We start from the raw sequence: 21,340 nt of genomic DNA on the forward strand, positions 1-21,340 counted from the left end.
CGCTCCGGAAATTTTTCAACGTGGTACTGCTTATAGCACTCAACAAAAAGATTCACTCCGCATCCTTCACAGCCATACTGTGTTTCGCGTCGCTTTCCATTTTTTGAACACATCTTACAGGTTCGCCTTTTTCCCAAATTAGCCGGCCAGCATATCCTGCCTTGTAGCTGAATATTTTTCTTGAGCACGTCGCGTTTCCTTTACTGCATAAAGTTCCCAAGTAGCTGCTTCGCGAGTTTCTTTCGAAAATCCAGTTGTGTCAGTGGCTTAGGTTTTCCTGTTCTTGTCTTCTGTTGGTGATTTGGTGATTCCTTCATCAGAATATAGGCTCCAACTATGGCAAGATAAACTAAAAACCAGAAAAGATATTTCCACCACTTGGCTGACTTGCGCGCTAGACTGTACATTGCCCGTAGCTGATCCGCATGGTCAACACCGTTCATGTACTTTGTGTAATTTCGTACAGACTCCGGGCAAGAAACATCTTTCTGACTTCCGTCTTTCTGCCTTCGTTGAACTGTTGTCCTCGGCGTTGTTGGATCGAAGTTTGTAGATAAAATGAATACGGTCTTCTTGTCCCTCCAAGCTGTCGCAACCATGTTTCCTTTCTGCATCGTGATAGATGTCCCTTGTTCCTTCAGCTTCTGCTGTTTTATTTCGTCCGGAATTCCTCGTCTGTTGGATCTAAATGTTCCACACGCGTAAGTTCCTTGCTGTTGTAATTCCTCGAATAGTCCTACCGTAGTGAAATAATTGTCACAATACACATGATGTCCGCGATTCAAAATTGGTGTTACTAAATCCATCACAACTCGTTCCCCTAAACCCTTGTCTCCGTCACGGTTCTCCTTACCTAAATACACTTGAATGTCATTCACATATCCATTGTGAGGGTCCGCCCTTACCCACACTTTGATCCCACGTTTAGTCGGCTTCATTGGCACATATTGTTTGAATCCTAAGCGACCGGTATATCCAATCATAGCCTCATCAACTGTCGTTTCACGGTGCGGTTTATAATTGGCCATCAAATTTACACGCACGGCTTCAAGAATCGGTCGAACATGTGAAAGTTTGTCATGGCCTGGTTGTCCGCGTGCCGGATTGCATGATGTGTCAGCTACGTGGAAGTACTTACTGATTTTATCATACCGATCGCGTGTCATTCTCTCTTTTATTCCACATGGACTAAACATAGGATCACTACTCCAGTACATATCCAAATTGGGTGCTGCAATAATCCCCATCACAATCTGAAATCCAAGATAGGCTCTTATTTCACTAAATGTAACGTTCCTCCATTTATCGTCAGGTTTCTCCAGCTGCTTTTTTGTTGCATATTTGTTGGTCTCATCCACGATTTGTTGAATCATCTGGGGTGTGAATAATAAATTAAAAAATTCCATTTCAGTTTTATTTACATCCATAATCACGGAAGGTCCCGGATTTCCACTGAAAACGTTAACATTTATCGGTCTAAAATTTGCACTCCATTCTTGTACCCCACCCACTTCCTCGTCACGTCGGTTCACATTCTGTCGCTGAATTAAGTCAACTAAAGGCACATCGTCGTCAGAATCATCGTCACTAGACATAGAAATATCTGAATCATTCACGGTTTCATTAAATCCCATCATATATTCCATTTCTGTGTCGTCTATATCCGAAAAATCATTGTCATGAAAGCTCTCCATGTTTACAATTTTTGTTTTTCTTTCGTTTTGAAACTCCCGCATTTACATAAGAATAAAACAGATTATACTTGTCCAATCAAAATATTTTTTTAACATCATTGCGAAGTTAAAGCTTTTATCTGATTGGCTAAATATTTGGGAAAGCCTTTTGTGTTTATAGTTTTAAACCAATCAAACGTTTTTTAACAAGGGGTTGATCACGCATCAATACGGGACCCGACTTACACTATATCGTTATCATCACGCATTAATAAGGGATCCGACTTGGAGCGCTTATCTCATATCACGGATTTTCAAGGGATTAGGCCTGAATGAGTTAATTAATGTAAAATCAACAAGTATATCCGTGGTAACATGCGTTTGTTTTGTGGCTATACATAATTGATATATTTCACTTTGTTTGTCCTTTATTCGTATGTCAAAACCTAAGCGTATATAATCAGTAGAAACATTTATATACTTAATGTATGGAAGTATATAAAGATGGAAATGAATGCTCTTTTTATTTATTGAATCATAATGAATACGTACAGAAAGCAATTTCGTTACTACTACTACTACTACTACTATACTACTACAAATACCACTAATACAAATAATAAAACAAAAGATAAAAGGGAAAGGTAGATTTCCCGAAAGTACTGAGCACCCAAAACACAGCCATAGAGTCAAGTCAACCTTCAATAAGGCCCTCAACAAATTGCATACAAAACTGAACCAGAATACAGAATTTTTTTTTTTAAATATTCGCTTACCTTAATGTTCAAGAAAGAATATTAGAAGCAATGCAAATTGATCTATGAAATACTTAGGAGGATGTTCCGTTTTGATCATAAGAACTGTTTTGGAAATTTAAAGGGTTCAGGAGAGGTCATCAAATTTTCATTCCGACATTAATGTAACAGAAGGTGTATAATGTTTTATAATACGTAATGATTCATAAGGCAATACCAAATCTTCCCCAAATTGCACAACAGCAGTAGTAGAAGTCGAAATGAGGTAAAAGGTATGCATTATTAAAACCTTTATGCATTTCTCAACGGAGAAAGCGTTTCTTATGAGGCCAGCGGTACTGAAGGGAACGGCAGTTTTTCTTTAAACAAGACTGTTAAAAGTAAACATGCTGCCAAGTAATATTTCGTAAGATTTGGCAGTAATTTCCTTACCTAAAAAGTATACAGCTGTGTATGATTATGTATTCTTAATTTCTTAAACAATCCGCAGCAATTCATAATTTTAACATGTCCGAAACATTGCGGAATGATTTTTCTTGGGTAATGATTACATGACTTTATCATAGACGCCTTGTATAAAATCTCAAACTTTAAACATAAATCAAAGTATTAGATCCATATATAATATTTCGATGAAACTTCAAAGTTTTGTGGTTTTTTAGCATCGTCTGGGGAATGTAAGTCAAAATCTAATTCTACTTCTGAAATAGCATGATATTTATTTCTAAAGTCATTATATGTACATTGTAAAAATACTTCGTTTCACCAAAATGGAAAATGCAACTTTCTGATTGGTCAGTTAGAACTACTGTTGTAATGATAAAGTTCTGAATTGCTATATAAACATATAGCAAACAACTTAATTATGCATGAATCTTCAATAAAATATTTAGCCGTTCCTTTTCATCCTGCTTCCATAATCTGCCGTTTACATACCATTTTTCCACGGTGTATATGCATATCGGATCCCTCTCTGTGGAAAATGAGAAAACGGGTCCCTCTCTGTTCGCGCACAGGACACCCTTTGTGTTAAACAATTAACTCCAAAGTCAGGGAGCTCAGAAAATCAAAATGTTCGTCCTGAACACATGTTTGTGCATAAAACATACGAAGCACGGGATGAACGTCGTGCGATGTTTATGAAACTTAAATACGACTCTCCTTGATTATAGCAAGTATTTCATACCTTAGATGTGAATACGTTGATCCCATCTAATACACAGTAAGTGGTTATTTTCATCATATTTTCTAACTTTCGATTTCGTTAATGCACGGGATCCCTTTCAGTCAACTCAATTTTGCCTCACAGTATCTGTCTTGGCTCTCTGCACACGGCACGGGAACCTTCTCGGGCATTTTCTATCGGTACCGGCGCCCTGTCAATTTAACTTCAGTGTTAAGAGTTATGAGCTGGTGTTCGTATATCAGGTTTAGGAGTATATCATCAAAACACAGAAATATTTGATAAACGAACAACATCTTTGCCAGTCCAGTATCTTACCTGACAATTACATGTTCTGCCGTACTGTCCCGTACGACAGATACTTAAAATATTCTGAAAAAGTTGTCAACCTTTGAAAATGAATGTCATTTGTAAAGAAATAAAAATAAACAATTGCTGAAAACTGTGTTCCACCTACTTATGTAAAATTCCAACACTCGCAAGCTACTGCAAATGCATCAAAACGAACATATGTAACAGTTCTTTGAAAATGGTGAGGTTTTAAAGGCATGAAAGTGGGACCCTTTTTTGGCAGCCCTTTTCCGGAGTTCAATGTTTATATCAGTATACTGACACTTGTTTCGTAGAGTTATATACATGTTTTACGTGCTGTTCAATTTTCATGTGATTTGGTGTTGTTTGATTTTTTTCACAAAACGTAAGGCTAAGCATTAATAGCATCACAATAATTATAGGTTATCAGCTATGCACTAGTTTTGCGGCGGAAATAGTTTGCACGAATTTTGGAGCGCAGTATGATATTCTTCCACTAAAGAACGAGTGCAAAGATAATAAGCTTTTATTACACACGTATACCATGTAATGTAACTAGAATTGTACTATTTAACTGACCTGTCTAAACATGTTTCTGACTTTCATGTTAATCTTTTATAAGCGTGAACAGAATATAATGAAAGCCGTGAACAAGTTTTGAAAGGTCAAATAAATTGTACAATACTATAAATTTCTTCAATAGTCTGAATAAGTTTGAGAGTACTATAATCACGTCACGCGTCCGATATGAAAGTCAGGCGTCAGTGTGTATGGAAAAATACCGATGTTTCCGGTATCATTGTAACTCATCGGAGAGTAATGATACAGACTTGTGTGCCCGGTTTTGGTACAAAGGTGTCGCTGAATGCCCCCTTTTCAGACTAGCTATGCATGAATGGTCCCTCTTTGTATCATATCAAATATTACAAAATCTAGTTTAAAAGTTACTTGAGTATCATTATAAGGTTTAGGCAAATGTGATAATAAAATTTAAATATGCATGTTATGTGGGGTTGCCGATTTATTTTCAATTTAAAAGCACATTAAAGGAAGTAAAACACCATGATGTATTTTCCTTAGAAAAAGAGGTTGTTTTCAATAAGAACACCATCTCAAAATTCTAACATTGAAGTTTAAGGTACCAGTGCCGATAGAAAATTTTGTCAAAGAGGGTTCCCGTACCGGGTGCAGAGAGTCAAGAGGGATCCTGTGAGACAAAATTGCACCGACTGAGAGGGATCCCATGCATCAACGAGATCGCAAGTAGGTCGGTTTAAAGGAAACATGGTGAAAGTAACCACATAAAGTGTATTTACAAATAAGATGGGATCAACGATTTCACATTTAAGATACTAGATATTTGCTATGTTCAAGGGAAGTCGTATTTAAGTTTTATAAATATAGCACGATGTTCACCAAGGCCATTACCCTCCGTCTAATTTCCATCTTCGTTTGGATTTGTGTCAACTGATATAATAAATATAACTAAAAAAGCAATGGTATATACGTCTTCCCGAGGTTCATAATTTTTTTATGCACAAACATTTGTTCTGGGGTATCATGGATACTTCTCCGAAAAATAACAACTTTACATCTTTTAAGTAAATACTACTGCATCCGGAATCCAAGGCAATGGTGTCAAGCGCAAAAGTATTCTTTTGTGAAAGTTATTTACAGTAGACAAGGAAATCATGACAAACTGCGGATGGGATTGGTTTGTGGGTTGGGAGGACACGGATAAGAACGGTGCAGAACGTGTTATTACGGGAAAAAATGGTGGGAAATGGGGAACAAACAAATACAGGTCGCAAATAAATACGCATAGGTACGGCGTACTAGGTTGAACTTCGTTTTACTGCGACTGGCAACTTGCCCTGCGCTCGGACGGGTCTCCGGTGAACTACGATGAATTACGCTTAAGTACGGACAGTCTCGGATAACTACGTTCAGCTAGGGCAAGGTAAGTTTCAGTACGGATAACTACGATTTAGTACGTTTAGTACGTTTAACTACGGATGAATAAGTTTCAATACAACTGGACTAAAGTCACGCTCAAATGGCTACGGATCGCTCAATCGTTTGTACACGTTCAAAAGTTGGAGAAACTTGCAAGTTTGGGATTAATCTTGAATAAGTTTTGACCTAGTGTTGGTTGGGGTTGGTACGGTTTACTACTTTGAGGTGCGGCTCAGGTACGGATCAATACGTATTACTACTGTTTTGTCCGTAGCTAGACGTAGCTATCCGCGCCGTATGTGTGACTCTGGTATAAGAGCAGTACTGCCGATTTTTCTAAAATGTAGAAGCATCATGATCGTACTATTATAATTGTATATTTATAGTTACAATCATTTTAGCCTACGTTTTTAGACATAAATTTGAGTTATTCAACTGTTTCTTGTTAATAATTTTATAGTGATTTGGGATTTATTGTAAAAGAACATTTACAAGAAAAATAACAAAGAATAAATTATACACCTTAATACCAAGTTTCTCCAACTTTTGAACGTGCACAAAAGTTTTAGCGATCCGTAGCCATTTGAGCGTGACTTTATACCCCAGTCACACATACGGCGCGGATAGCTACGTTTAGCTACGGATAGAAACGTATTAATCCGTATCGATCCATACCTGAGCCGTACGGATTGATACGGATTACTACTTTAAGGTACGGTTTAGGTACGGATCGGTACGGATAACTACGTTTTTACCCGTGTCTAAACGTAGCTATCCGCGCCGTATGTGTGACTGGGGTATAAGTCCAACTTGGTTGAAACTAATTCATCTGTAGTTAAACGTACTAAAACGTAGTTATCCGTACTTGAATATACATTGCCGTAGTCAGTTATCCGAGCCTGTCCGTACTTAAGCGCAGTTCAACGTAGTTCACCGCAGACCCGTCAACGTGCTGAGCAAGTTTCCAGGCGCAGTAAAACGTAGTTCAACGTAGTTCGCCGTACCTATCAGTATTTTTTCGCGTCCTGTATTTTAATGTTTTGTTCCCCGTTTCTCGCAATTTTTCTCGCACTAAAACGTACTGCTCCACCCCCTCCACAGACCAATCCCATCCGCACCGTACCACATATCCGTATGTGTGACTGTACCTTAAAATCCCGCATAAATGAAATCATACAATTTGTCGAATAAAAACGGGCTGTTATATTTTCTGGTCCTTAGGGATCATTGATTTAAGCTCATTTAGATTTGAAGATTTGAATACTGCTTAAGCCGGTGCTAAGGGGCGTGGGCAGTGTTGCTTTATCCATAACTGCTCATGAACAGACTCAATCAAACCGAGTCTGCAATTTTCACTGTTTGCTTTGTTCTCGGTGCTCCCAAGGGATCTCCTTTTCAGATTTTATTAGCTTGTTTGATCAAAATAGTTGGCGAATATTTCACTGAAGTATGGTTTAAATGCACAAAATTGTCAGAGAGGGCATGCCTAAGTACATCCGGCTCAAGCCCTAGAAAATGAGTGTGTATACACTGAATGTTGCCATCTTACAACCTTGCAAGTTAGTCCGTATCTATCATTCTAAACTAAAGATATTGGCCATATTGTCTAATCTGCATTGCATTTACATCACAGAGGTGTCAGTCACTCAGTAACTGGACAAGATAACATATTGGCGTCTGGGTTAAAAAAAATAATACAAGTTGAAGCATAGCATAGTTAAAGCATAGCAAAAGTTTCTTCTAGGGCACTTCTATATAAATATATAATGATCATCTTGCATAATTCTAGTTGCATTGTCTGTTTTGAATATTGGTCATCAGTGTTCGGAACCCAATGCCCGATGATAGGACATAAGGACAAAACCATTCTACCTTATCGACATTCCATATACCCAGGTTTAAGCGCTCCCCCCCCCCCCCCACGCCCCCATACTCCAGGGGGGCATTACATTTTGCACCAAGGGTGCGACTATTTCTGTACCAAATACACATAAAAAGAATTTTGAGAAAGAGCTATGTTGTTTTCTAATACCGAAAAATGTTAAGTCTGCTATTTCAAAAGTATTTACGCTAACATACATATAAGTTTTTAAATCCTACGACAAAGTAAATCAGATACCACTTTCATTTGAGTAAGTACGGCAATCAAGAGTAAATACGGCAATTAAGAAACCCTGGCCGGTCAGTCCACATGTAGAGTACCATTCGATGCATGTTGCGCACAATTAGAGGGTCACATTGGGGTTTGTTTACACATAATATTGACCATGCATTAGAAGGTAATGATGTTTGTTAACCTTTGTGACAAATAAGATGTTTTGGCATGTTTAAAAAGCCATTTTTCTATTCTCGGGTTTAGTAATATGTCATCCGCAGATCACGTTTAGTCAAAGAGTCGCCTCAATAAGGAAAGAATAGTTGTAACGTCAGAGGGTCATTTCTAAGGTCAAGGACTTTGATTGGCCAGCTTGTAATTACAACAGCTTTCTAGGGCAGTTGCTCAATCAAGTGTGACTTACCAATTCAAAGTGTTCCTTCTCAAGAGAAGGAAACATTAATGTATTGCGTATAACCACCCATCGTGCATAAATAGTGTTAAAGCACTCTTTTGCTATAAATTATTTCTTAAAGGAAATGATATAATTAAATGTTATCAATGAAATAACAATTATGTGAGCTATATTGTTTGGAAATGAAGTTTGAACACCTTTTCGAAGAAGGAATCAGAATGTAACATACTTTACACATGCTACGCTACTATTTAAATAACCTTGTTTTGTTACATCAATTATTTAGAAATATAGATCAGACAGCTTTGATCTGGTCTTAATGTCTCTCATTGTTTTCTAGAATAGTATTTTATTACTGTGGAGGTAAATAATGTTTCTACATTAGGTATTTCAGCAAATTTGCTTAAATTAATCTATGCTGAAACAGACATCTCTGAAAACAAGATAAAATTAAAACTGAACAACATGATGAACTAAACTGTGATCAATAAACTTGTGTTATTTAAGCTGTAGCACATGAAAATATAATGTAAATACTTATTTGAAGGAGGAATCTGTTTGTAACATACCTTACACATGTTACGTTACCATTCCAGTAATCTTGTTTTATTGTATCCTTATCTTCTCAGAAAATGGTAGAGGAATATTTAGTCATCAAGTTGTTAAATACTTCTACAAAATAGTACAGCCGCATACTTTCCAAGCAATGATATTTTTTTTCCATAACGGCTCTTTAAAGTACGTTACCACTGTACTTTGCTGTATTCAGAAATATATATGAAGAAATCTGAACCATTGATTTGTATATAATGATATCATGGATCTTTTAAAACTTTAAGGTATTAATTCTAACATTCTTTCTTCACTTTTGTCAACAAAGAAATCATCTGAAACATTCATTACACATTCAATGTTCCTTTTTTCATTTTGAATTAATGCATCGATCAGTTTAATTATACAAATATCTGTTTCTTAAATATGTTGTTCTTTAATTTGATGGTTTCAATATTGTTGTCAATACTTACATTTTACATTGATTATATATTTTCATGTATATATCCTGTATATATTAATAATGTATACATCCCTGCTAACATTCTTACACTGATAATAGAGTTACAATTTGGGGCTTCCTTTCATGGAAATCGTTTTAATGGAATATTTATCTCGTTTTGTATTATTTTGAAGTGCATCAGTGCAGTTATTTACGTGTTTTTTAGTTTCAGAAACGCATGAATTGTATTGAGATATTCATAGACTTATTGATGAAATATTCACTGTTGAAAAGCTGCACTGAACAAAAACTAAAAAATATGAAATTTCAGGTACTTCAAGTAATCTTTAGATTTAAACTTATAAAATTGGAAAAAGCAGTAAAGAATGTGAATGATATTAAGTCTGTGAAAACCAAATTGTTAGGAAAACAATCACATAATAGTATTCAAAACTGACAGAAAGATACTGAGTGCTGTATGAACGACACTAATCCTAAAGCCTTATCAAAAGTTATATATATGTACTTGTTTAAGTTACTGACAAATTATGTTTCTATCTCAACGTTTTATGTCAACGTTTTGTGTATTTTTTTCTTTTTGCTATAATGTATGCATGTTACAAATAGATTAAAATTATGCCATTACTAAATAACAATATATATTTACTTTCTATGTAGGGAAGGGCCGATCGCTAATGTTGTAAGAACTCGGGCCCAACCCTTTTGCTTTTCAATATATCGTAAATGTCTTGTCTCTCTATATATACATGTATATATAAGCAATAAAATATGTTTAAACTAACGACACTAATGAGTTGCTGAAAACATTTCGCAATAGACTTTAAGAAGATACTTTTGAAGCAAAGATTGCAACCAAACAAATTAATAGCAAACTCAGTTGGACCAGCAGTTTATGAGAGGTAATGAAGTGTGAAAAGCACTTTTACGCCCCCTAGCACTGGCTTAAGTGGAATTCTATTTTAGTACAAAAGGACCCAAAATCAAACAACACTGAAAGTGAGTACGGGGAGACTATTTAAAACCATCATATGGCACTTAAAGAGTATTTAAGGGATAGCAATTGTTTTTAAGCTCATCCTTTTGAGGAATAACAACACAATTGAGCAAAATAATAGCTGAATTGATTTGATTATGTCTGTTCGTTAGATGTAGTGAAATGTGAAACTGCCCTCATACCCCTAGCACTACCTTAAACTGTGTTCCGTTATAGTGAAATAATTCTATGGATTATTTAAAATTTGAACTTAAAATTAGATGAAATGTCTGAAAAATATGGAATGAACACAATATGAGGCAGTAGTGTTACTAGAATCAAATTCTGCACGTCTTGATTAAGGTGTTACTTACGATATTTTCACTTTAATGTTACCTTATATAGCATATATTCAGTCATGTAATGTTGAGCAGTTAACCTAACAAGTGTCCATGGATTCTGTACTGGAACTACTCAATTCTCTGCAGGCAAGTGTTAAGTTCTCCGTATTGTACAGGTGGGTGTAAGTCTGCTTCTACTTAGCTGACTTTAGACACGATGTCTTTATTTAATCGTCACGGAGAGCAAAGGCCTCATCCAGATATCTCACTCAGGACCCTGTGATTCATCCTATAAAGCTAGGGTTGGTTTTGTATATGTTCTTTTAATGCTACTTTTTCTAGAATTCAAAAAAGTACTTTTTATTAAGCTTGACTTTCATTAACAGGAAGACTGAAATGTTGTATGATCATCATATTATGGATACACAGATGGATATTATTGCGTGTTTTATTGAAATTCCAATTAAAATTAGAGATACATGGATGGTGCAATATATATTTTGGGCTATTTCTGAAATAACAGAAGAAAACGTTCTTAAAGCTAACAGCTAACAGTTTAAAGAAATCAGTATGCGACCATTTGGGCTTCAACTTCTTTTTAAATATCTTTTTTAAATAGCAATGGTAGTGGTAACATATTTTAAAGTGTGTTACGGAAAACATATCACACACTCTGACAAGTAAAAAAGTACATTGTATTATTATGGAATATTTTCTGAATAATTGATGCAATACAACAAGGTTGTTGAAATGGTAACGTAACATGTGTAATGTATGTTACATTTGTATTCTTCCTATATTAAAGTGTTAATTCTATGTTTACAAACATTATAGACCACAAAAGAATTGGTTTTTCATTGATAACAATTATAACATTTTATTCAGTTTAAGGGGTTTCAGAATTTTATTCGTTGTTTGTGACACTGGTTCATTTTATGCAAATTAGCTAAGCACATCCAGTTTTGAGTAAACAAATTTGCCATTAAAGTAACAAAATAATATATTACAAAGCACTGAGAGACTTTAAGACCAGAACAAAGCTCATTAGTACATTTAAATTGATTGGAAACTTAGGAAATGTTATTTTTTAACAAAATTTTGTTATTTTTTTTAACATTCTCATTAATATTCCAGAATATGCAAATTAGTTAATTAAATAAAAATGCTGCTTCTTAAAGGCCAATGTCTTAGCTCCATTTTGACTCCATTTTTATTGTTCTATCACTAAAACTGACCAAGATATGACTGATTATCATCTATATGGTCGTCCTTTTCAAAAATGAACGGTTGCCATGGAAACAGTGAAATCATATATAGTTCAAAAGAGTTTTTTCATGGGAACATTTTTGATTCTGAAAGAATTGGTCCGGCTGAACAATTTGGTACTTATGAAAAAAGTCTAGGGGTGCATGATAGACCTCATTGGCCGCCGTACTATTGTCTACACTGCTAAATGATAGACCGATAAACTTAACTGTTTTATAAATTTATTTCATTTGAAAGTTTATACTTATTGTTTTTGTTTATTTTGATGATAGGCCAAATTTGACTGATACTGTCTGATCTCAGTTCATATGTTTGTTTATATATCGCTGACGTATCGTTGAAGCACAAGATAGCGTGTAGGCTGCTGGACTGCAAGGTTTCTTGGTCGATAGGCTTTAACAGATGTTTTATTAATTTATTTCCAATTGTATGGGGCTTTTTTATTAATACATTTTCGAATATAGTTACTCGTTTCGATGACACTTTGAGATAAGTCCCGTTGTGCTAAAACCAGTCGTGCAGTCTGAACTGACCACATTTAATTGCTTACATCGCTGACACGTTAGTGACTTCACTTACTGGATAATATAACATGCAAGTTGCTAAACTCCTAAGCTGCTCGTTGGCTTAACATAAAATGGTTTTTTATTCATGTTTTCCTCCTTGGATATTGGTGCTTAATAAAATTTTCCTTTCGATGATTGGCCGATATGAACCACGATGTGCGAAACCAGCCGTGTCGTCTGATCTGAATACATATGTTAGCTTATCAGTGTTGCCACAACAGTGTCTTCTATAACTGGACATGGTATCATGGAAGCTGCTAGGCTTAGAATTATTATATTCATTTATTACAACTTGGATGCCAAAAAACTCTAAACTAAAACGTGCCAAATCCGTAGAGATGTTATAATCCCAAATTTTCTATAGAATTAGAAAGCAAAAACGGCATAATGTTTAAGTCTTCCACGGCTCAGTACCAACGCCTTGATTTTTTTTTCAAGTCTTTTTCGTTTAAAAAATATGATTATAAAATTATTGAAAAAAATATAGATTTATTGAAACATGCAAGTTTAATGCATGGTAAATCTGTTAAACATGACGTAACTATTTAAATCACACCTGATATAATTTTGCGTTGTCTGTCTCAGGATTGCTGATCTTTCTCGTTTTTTGTGATGATAGGCTAGGTACATGTACGAGTTCGCCAGCCTAAAAACATTCAAGCTTCCTTCAGTTTTTGACAATTATTTTCCAAATAACTCGTTGACAAATACCATTGAAAATGATTAAATTACACCTAAACCATTAAAGAATGTAATATACAGGTATACAAAATATCTCAAATGAGTTATTTTTATTGCAAGAAAACAAGAATGTGCGACTTAAAAATTTAAATTTTAAATTATGATAAATAAATGTGAAAATGTAAACACACATATTTGCATATCACTATCTACGTCTCGTGCTTCGCCTATCGCTAGATAATTCGATGTTTGAAGCGCGAGATCAAAAGTTCGAAGTGCGAGAGACCACGATGGTTAAGAATGATATTTCAAGAGCAAATACATGTATGCGAAATAATTTCGTGCTTCTCTTATTTCAGTTGCAAACGTTTCCTCAAAGCTAGTTCATTGCTTTACTTTGATGACATTTTAAACAACAAATAATATAATATGATAGCTTGGGGTAAGTTGTAATAATTCAACAGTGTTTGGACGGTTTTTGGTGTAAACCATATGGCGGCCCCGCCCGCCTAGCTCAAAAGAGAAATCGTAGTTCTAAGAAGCGCGAGGTCATGAGTTTGTTCCTCGAACATTACAATTTGATGAACGACTTCTGTCTGATATCATTCTTCCTCCATCCCGCCCACCCGCTTAGCTCAGTAGGGAGAGCGTTGGTCTACGAATGGCGGTGTTGCGAGTTCGATCCCCGGGCGGGGCGTTTGTTCTCCGTGACGATTTGATAAAAGACATTGTGTTTGAAATCATTCGTCCTTCACCTCTGATAATTCATGTGGGGAAGTTGGCAGTGTCTTGCGGAGAACAGATTTGTACTGGCACAGAATCTAGGAATACTGGTTAGGTTAACTGAACGCCGTTACATGACTGAAATGCTGTTGAAAAACGGCTTTAAACCCAAAATAAACAAACAAATCCCCTACCCCGATTCATTTGGGAAGTTGGCAGTTACTTGTGGAGACTGGTTTGTACTGGTACAGAATCCAGGAACAGTGGTCAGGTTAACTGCCCGCCGATACATAGGTGAGATACTTTTGAAAAAAAACGGCGTTAAGCCCGTGACAAACAGACAAATATCAGTATGGCTATTAATTTGGACACTAAGAACGCAGAAAATCCATGTTTTATGCATTTATTCATACCCATTTAATACAGAATGGTGTTGTTAGTTGATACATTGTATTTAACAGCTCCTAAAGCATGTTTCAGTTTAAGTTACGAAAGTGTTTTGTTCAAGTTACATACATGTATGTACAGATCATAGCTTATTTCTCACAGTTAAAGTAGACACCAAAGAAAAGTATTTCAAGTTAAAAAATTTGAAGTTCAATATTACTTTTAATTTTGTGCTTTAAACAGACAAAGCAGCTGCCCAAAGACAGAAAATAACATTTTTATCATTTAAAGATTTCTTGTATATTATTTACATGAAACTTAAATTTCTAACAGCACTTTCAGTTATTTGGCTCGACTGAAACATTCACATATACTGATTAGTTATCAGGTTTCCGAACGGAAACTACAACTGCACTCACATATCATCAGTATTTGAACATTCATTTGCTTCTATGGAACATTCCAAAAGCCACGTTTCATTCATTATGTCATTGAAATAATTTGAATCTGAGTTTTCTTTGTCGATCTTGTGGTTTCATAATCATAACACTGTGTTCTTCCACCAAAAGATCTTCTTATATAACCGTATTGTGGACAGAAATTTCTCTTGCATTTAAGATCAACAGAAGCCATGAAGTTAAGAATTAAAGCATCCTTTATGCTGTTGCTAAGAAAACTGGTTTTACCAGTGGCAGACTCTTTGTCGTGTATTTCATATTCTATTGTCATCAAGCCTGTACAAGTTTCCGAATGTTTAAATCGAAGTTCCCCGCAGTTTGGCCACGATTTCAACACGGCAAGATAATCAAACTCAAGTTTAGGCCTTCCGTGTGTTTCATTTTCGACCGAGCTCCATAACCTTGTTTTCTCAGCCATACTGCCACACAAACGAAGATGATCCACCTGTATTTGCGGAAACTCCTCTTGCATTGATTTCACAAACCGGTTCATTAAAACATCTACAGCTTTAATAATGTCCTTAAGTTCCTCGTTATGCATATCTAAGCGTTCGTTTTCCATCACGTGTTTGGACAGAATTTCCATTTTATCATTAAAAGTGTCTAGAGTAAATTAAGCAAAAAGCCTGATCACTACATGAAATTACTTTTGAATAAACTTATATCAGAGTAGATTTATGCAGACTGATCACCATTTAGATAATGTTATCAAGTGTATTTCGACTAATCTTGAGGTAGTCATGACGATCGGTCGATATTGTTTTAATATGTCGTTAGGCCTATCTTAGGCATTATCATTGATCGATTATTTCAATGCTTTGCCCTTCCTATTGTCGCATAATATTATAACAAATTTCTTTACATTTCCTTCAGTTGCTGCAAAGTTACTTTAAGGTCCAAATGCAAGTACAGTAACGGAGATAACTGAAAATTGATTAGAAACATAGTTATAGTTCAAGTGCACTCTACTCCCGCTAGTCATTATCTAAGAACTAACAAGGGTATTAACTGGATTTAAAAAAAATGTAAAATTAAGTACAAGGAGGCAGACCAAAAGTATTTAAGAAATAGTTATGATTCTCTTGCTAAGGATTTTCTTATTCAGCATGTTTCTTTAAATTCCCTGTACTTGTTACAAAGTAAACATCCAGGTAATACCCCTGGTTGTTTTATTTTTAAACCAGTCCCTGACTAAATTTCTATGTACTTCTCTTCAGTTTGACAGGAGGTAGTAAAAAAGAGGAGTAGTGTCAACTGGCAACAGCTGTATAGCTAGGCGAACAATTTGAGAGTCTTTTCCGCTTTCTATATTCTTTATTAGAGATAAAATGATCCATTACATAAAGTTTCATCCCTGTAATAAACGTGTGTTTCACTGTTCTTCATGATATTTTGCAATTATCTCCTTTTAATATGAAAATCATTAAAAAGCGACGTATTTCATTTGATTCTATATAGTTTCCAGTTTGTCAACCTCATTTTATTCATATCATGATACTCAAGAAAATGAAACAAAGATAGCTTTAAAAATTGCATCATCGGAACTAATTTACTTTCAGTCTATCTGGCAACAAGTATAGGCGATGGGGAGGTGATAAATGTTGTACAGAGGAGATAATAATTTTTTACAAACTTGTATTTCTAATGTATTTCGCATCTGCTAATGACAAGTGTAATAAATTTGTTCTTTTACTTATATTCATATCATTCCTTAAACAAAGTACGTTTATCAACGTATATCATAATTATACTTAAAGGTCTATCTTGGTTATACGGTGGAATGTTAAAGGTACCTCAAGTGGAAATCCAACATGTTTAATGTAAATTCTGTCGAAGAGGGTTCCCATTCCGGGTGCAGAGTCAAGAGTGATCTTGTGAGGCAAAATTGCGCCGACTGAGAGGGACCCCGTGTATTAACGAAATTGAAACTAGAGAGTTTTAAGGAAATATGATGCAAATAACCATATATAGTGTAATTACAAAAAATATGGGATCAACGGCTTCACATTTAAGGTATTACGTACTTGCTACATTCAAGGAAAGTCGTATTTAAGTTTCATCGCACTATGTACAGACTTACTTGAAGCCTTTTTCACACAAGGGAAACAGTATGTTTATATAGTGAAATTGTTGAGTGAACACTGTTTGTTAATCCTAATCCTGTCCATGTTATATAAGTGCAAAGGAAAAGTAACCTATTTATGTTAAATGCTATGCATGAAAAGACAGTCATGCATCTAACAGTCCTGAAAGTGACTTCTTTGATTTTTTCATATTTTAAGATATGTTCGCCATACTTTGACGCATAAATATGGATAGTAGAGATTGTTTTCTTTCCAGCAGTAGCCTTTTCAACATATTTTACCTTGGTAAATTGGACTTTTTCAAAAGAATCGTCTGTTTGTTGACAAAAGACAAAATTCATGTAAGCCCTATATGACCTAAGCAACTATGAAAATTTTCAAATTGGCTAAAATCTGAAAAACTTTAAATTGTTTGTTACCAGATGGTTTATCTATTGTAAGGAATTAAGTTTTTTTGTAAACATATTTATTATTTTGTTCAACACATATCACTGAACATTGCTGAAATCGCAAATTTGTAAGAAAATGGGCGTTTTTTGCCATGTTTAGATCACATAGGAATAATTTTAATAGTCAGCACACTGAAGGACCACAAAGATATTTTGACCCTATGTCCAGCTTCTTTCACAGAATTTATGTTTAGATTTGAAGATGATAGTTTCCTTTTACATCATATAGTCGATTTAAAAGGTAGACAATATTTGTGACAAATAGCTATCAGAGCTTAGAATATTCTTATAGAGTTTATTCATTATACTCCTAGACGTTTATGTGAAGTTCCATTACAATATTTTCATTGGTTTCAAAGAAATGCATTGTAATTGTTGTGCATTGACAACAACTTAAATATGATCGTAGGCTGACATGGAGTTGAGGTACAACTGACCCATGAACATATCTACTTTTCATCTATTGCGTGCTTTTAGTGGATTATTGTGAAAAAGTATAACCGAAACAAACAGAAAAAGTGTATGTTTACATCATTTAAAAAGCTTGGTATAGGGAAACGGATGCTCACATAACTTTCGATAACTTTTTAAACTGGTTATACTTTTTCACACGAATGCACAAAAACGCACGCAATAGATGAAAAGTAGATATGTTCATGGGTCAGTGGTACCTCCAGTTCATGTCAGCCTGCGATCATATTTAAGTTGTTGTCAATGCACGACAATTAAACGGAAGTTTAATCTGAGGGCTTCTCCCGGAAGCCCTCAGTTAAACCTTCGTTTTTTTGCAGATGACACAGCTGTTGACCTAGCAATTTAATATATGGTGGACGATTCCCATTATCTACTAGATCTTAGAAAGACTGGCAAAAATGGGAAGAAAAGTTGGATTTGGATTTTGAGTTCAAGTCCAGTAAATCTACCGTTTTAAACATAGCTAGAACAGAGGGACAAATAACTTTTAACTGAATATACTCCATGTACACATTTTAGAGACAGTTCAAGATGAAAACTACCTAAGCCTGGATATTTCTGATACTCTCTCTCTCTCTCTCTCTCTCTCTCTCTCTCTCTCAACAAACATATGAATAGAATAACGTCTACCTCTAACAAAACTTGTTTTTTCCTTAGGAATATCATCACAAAAATTAGAATAGCAAGAAAACTTGTATATAAGACTCTTGTAAGACCGCAGTTTGAATACTCTTTATTTGTCTGGTCCCCTTGCACTTATTGTACTATTGATAAAATTATGAAAGTCCAACAAAGGGCCGTCCGCTGTGTAAATAAAATCTGTAAAAAGATCCTTTGGAAGCAAAGAATGCAACCAAGAAGAATAATGGCAGACTCGGTTTGATTAAGTCTGTTCATGACGATTATCAAGGACAATGGTACCTCTACGATAAAGACACAATACTTTATGCAAAGTTGTTTTCTGCTAAGCCGAAATCCCATTATCGTCATACCTTAAGCGCCCCATGAGGGTTATTCGTCAAATGCATCTATGCATCTACTATCATACAGATAGATTCACACCGCTGCAAATTATTTAAAGTTTTTCCTGATACAGTTGTAATTTGAAACTGCCTTCCTTCGTATGTCGTTATGTCAAATGATCCTGCCAGCTTCAAGCAGGCACAATCCTAAGATAGCTGATGCAGCGTTGGAACATTTGAACGCACCTGATTCAATACTGTCATCTGTTAACATTCGCTTTTGACAACGATAAGATAGGATAGGACGGGATAGGATAAGACAGATAGATAGTTTACCTTTTTTCAGCATGGTCGACTCCATTTCTTTTTCTACATTTTCATGATAATTAATATCAACATTTTCTCACTCAGTTTCAGAATAGAGGAGAAAGGTTGGGGCAGACGTTTCACTTTTCACACAAATAAAGATAGAATATTAATTGATACTTTTCAGATTTATTTTGTCATATTCTAAACAATTATGGTAAATTAGTGAGCAAGAAAATTGTTTTGAAAATTTGCAAAATTGTGGTGGCAGAGGTTTATAATTACTGTCTTTAAGAATAAGCAAATTTGAATGCTATGCGTTCAAAGTTCATGTAATTATGATTTCAATGAAAAAAGTACACTTTTCACTCATGTATGGTCATGGTAATACTGATAGGGCGTTGATCAAATTGACAATTTATACAGATGCAAACAGATCCGTTACCTGTATATTTAGAATAACCACACAGACTGACACAAGATTTTATTAAATACAATACAATACAATACAATAAAGTACTTAATTAAAACAACCCTCTTTTCTATTAGGGTCCAGTAAAAAATATTTAGGACATCTAAATGTCTCATAATTTAAATGTCTCGACGAAGCACAGGGTTAACAAAGACAAATACTAGTATCGACCGCTCAAGAGATATAAAACATTGTCACTACATTCGTTTATGGAAAGTGTTAAGTATTCGCATTTAATATAGAAATATGGCAATAATGAGTAAAACAGTATTTTGGATATCTACAAAAAATAGTTACAGAGTTACCTATGTCTCGTCGCCTGGAAAATTTACACACAATATAATGATCTTTTTATCTGAAACCGTAAAACGTTGACTTTGTCTACATTTACTATACTAGTATGTATGATAAAACTATACTGATGGATAAATGGTTATGAATTAGAAAGAGAGACAATGACGTCTTCCCTTATCGATAGATGTTGTGCACGGTACCATTATAATCACTTGCAGATTGCAGAGTTATGGACCAGGAACATGGGAGCAAGAGGTGCATGTGTTAATAAGATAACGTAGGTGTATAATGCAGTTCAGTGACTACTTTCGCGTTTCGCGTTCTTGTTTCCCATGGAACTCAAAGGTACTGTGTATCTTATTATCAGTCTTTAGCGACTTTTAGATAAGTAGTCACAATTTACGTCAGATACGTAAATGTGTTTTTACCGAGTTTCTGTGAATCATTGTTACTACTTTCAGATTTCAGAACACAGAGGTACTCGGTATTGCTGAAGAAATTATGACATTCTTTTATTTATTCAACCGAGAACTGATCAGTGAATTAATGTAATTTGATAAGGAGTGGCCAGCAGCTTTCCATGGGATTTTAACCAAACACCTTCCGTTTTCGGCGCCAGTAAACTAATCGCTAAGCTCATAGAAAATAAAGTGTGAATTTATTTTGTGATATTTAAAATGAAGATTTTATGATAGCAAAACACATTTTATAGCTCAAAAACTAAACAATAGTAACATATCTTTTTCGCAAGAAATAATCTAATAACAGCATCAAAAATCATTCAGAAAATTTAACCCTCGTTAAACGAAAATAAATCATATATGTAACACATAAAGCAATAACATTCCTTATAACCTGTTATAAAATGTGTATTAACATTATGATTCAGACAGATATAATTCATATTTCAAAAAATGTGAAGAAAAAAACAAAACATATGCCCCCCATGACGGCCTGTCGGGTGTTACTGGGAACGTATTTTCAGTATTTTGTTATCTAGCCATTTGGCCTTATAACAGAACAAATAACAAATATAAAAAGATGCTATATAAACTTTGATGGCCATCGGCTAAAATGTTCTCCACTTATACATCCTAAAAATTTGAAGTCTTAAAATCGCAGTGAACACAGTGAATACTATAAAATATGACAGCCGTAGGCTCAAACATTCTCCAGTTATTGATACATCGTTTGCTTCGATTCCTTTTTAAGACAAAATAGCTGAACAAAAAGAGCAGGACAACATATACAAACGACTACTTTATTGCACTAATCCGTTCGTCGACGTCCATGACCATGGTTACGTTTTTGGCATGTAAGATGATATCTCAGTTATCATTTGTAGGAATGGATTTTAACTTCTCAGATTTGTTGAGAACCAATGCACCGGTTACGTAACTACAATTTGCTTTTTCACAACGGTATGCCCTTTTCCCAACTTAGCAATGTTTGGTTAAGTTGTTGCATGTAAGCTGATTCTCTATAATCGATTGTTTGAAT

The 21,340-nt window shown here is 35.0% G+C and overlaps 1 protein-coding gene across 1 annotated transcript; it reads right to left on the minus strand.

Moving 5' to 3' along the window:
• Nucleotides 1-200: 200 nt before the first annotated feature.
• On the minus strand, nucleotides 201-1,694 carry LOC123550661 (piggyBac transposable element-derived protein 4-like). Its single transcript, XM_045339087.2, has one exon. It carries the CDS (start codon nucleotides 1,692-1,694, stop codon nucleotides 201-203), a length of 1,494 nt encoding a protein of 497 aa, XP_045195022.2.
• Between the last annotated feature and the right edge of the window lie 19,646 nt (nucleotides 1,695-21,340).

Source organism: Mercenaria mercenaria, chromosome 6, assembly GCF_021730395.1.
Source record: "Mercenaria mercenaria strain notata chromosome 6, MADL_Memer_1, whole genome shotgun sequence".
Lineage (NCBI taxonomy): Eukaryota > Metazoa > Mollusca > Bivalvia > Venerida > Veneridae > Mercenaria > Mercenaria mercenaria.

Coding starts and splice junctions, on each gene's coding strand:
- LOC123550661 (XM_045339087.2), bottom strand. CDS start 1,694: ATGGAGAGCTTTCATGACAATGATTTTTCGGATATAGACGACACAGAA.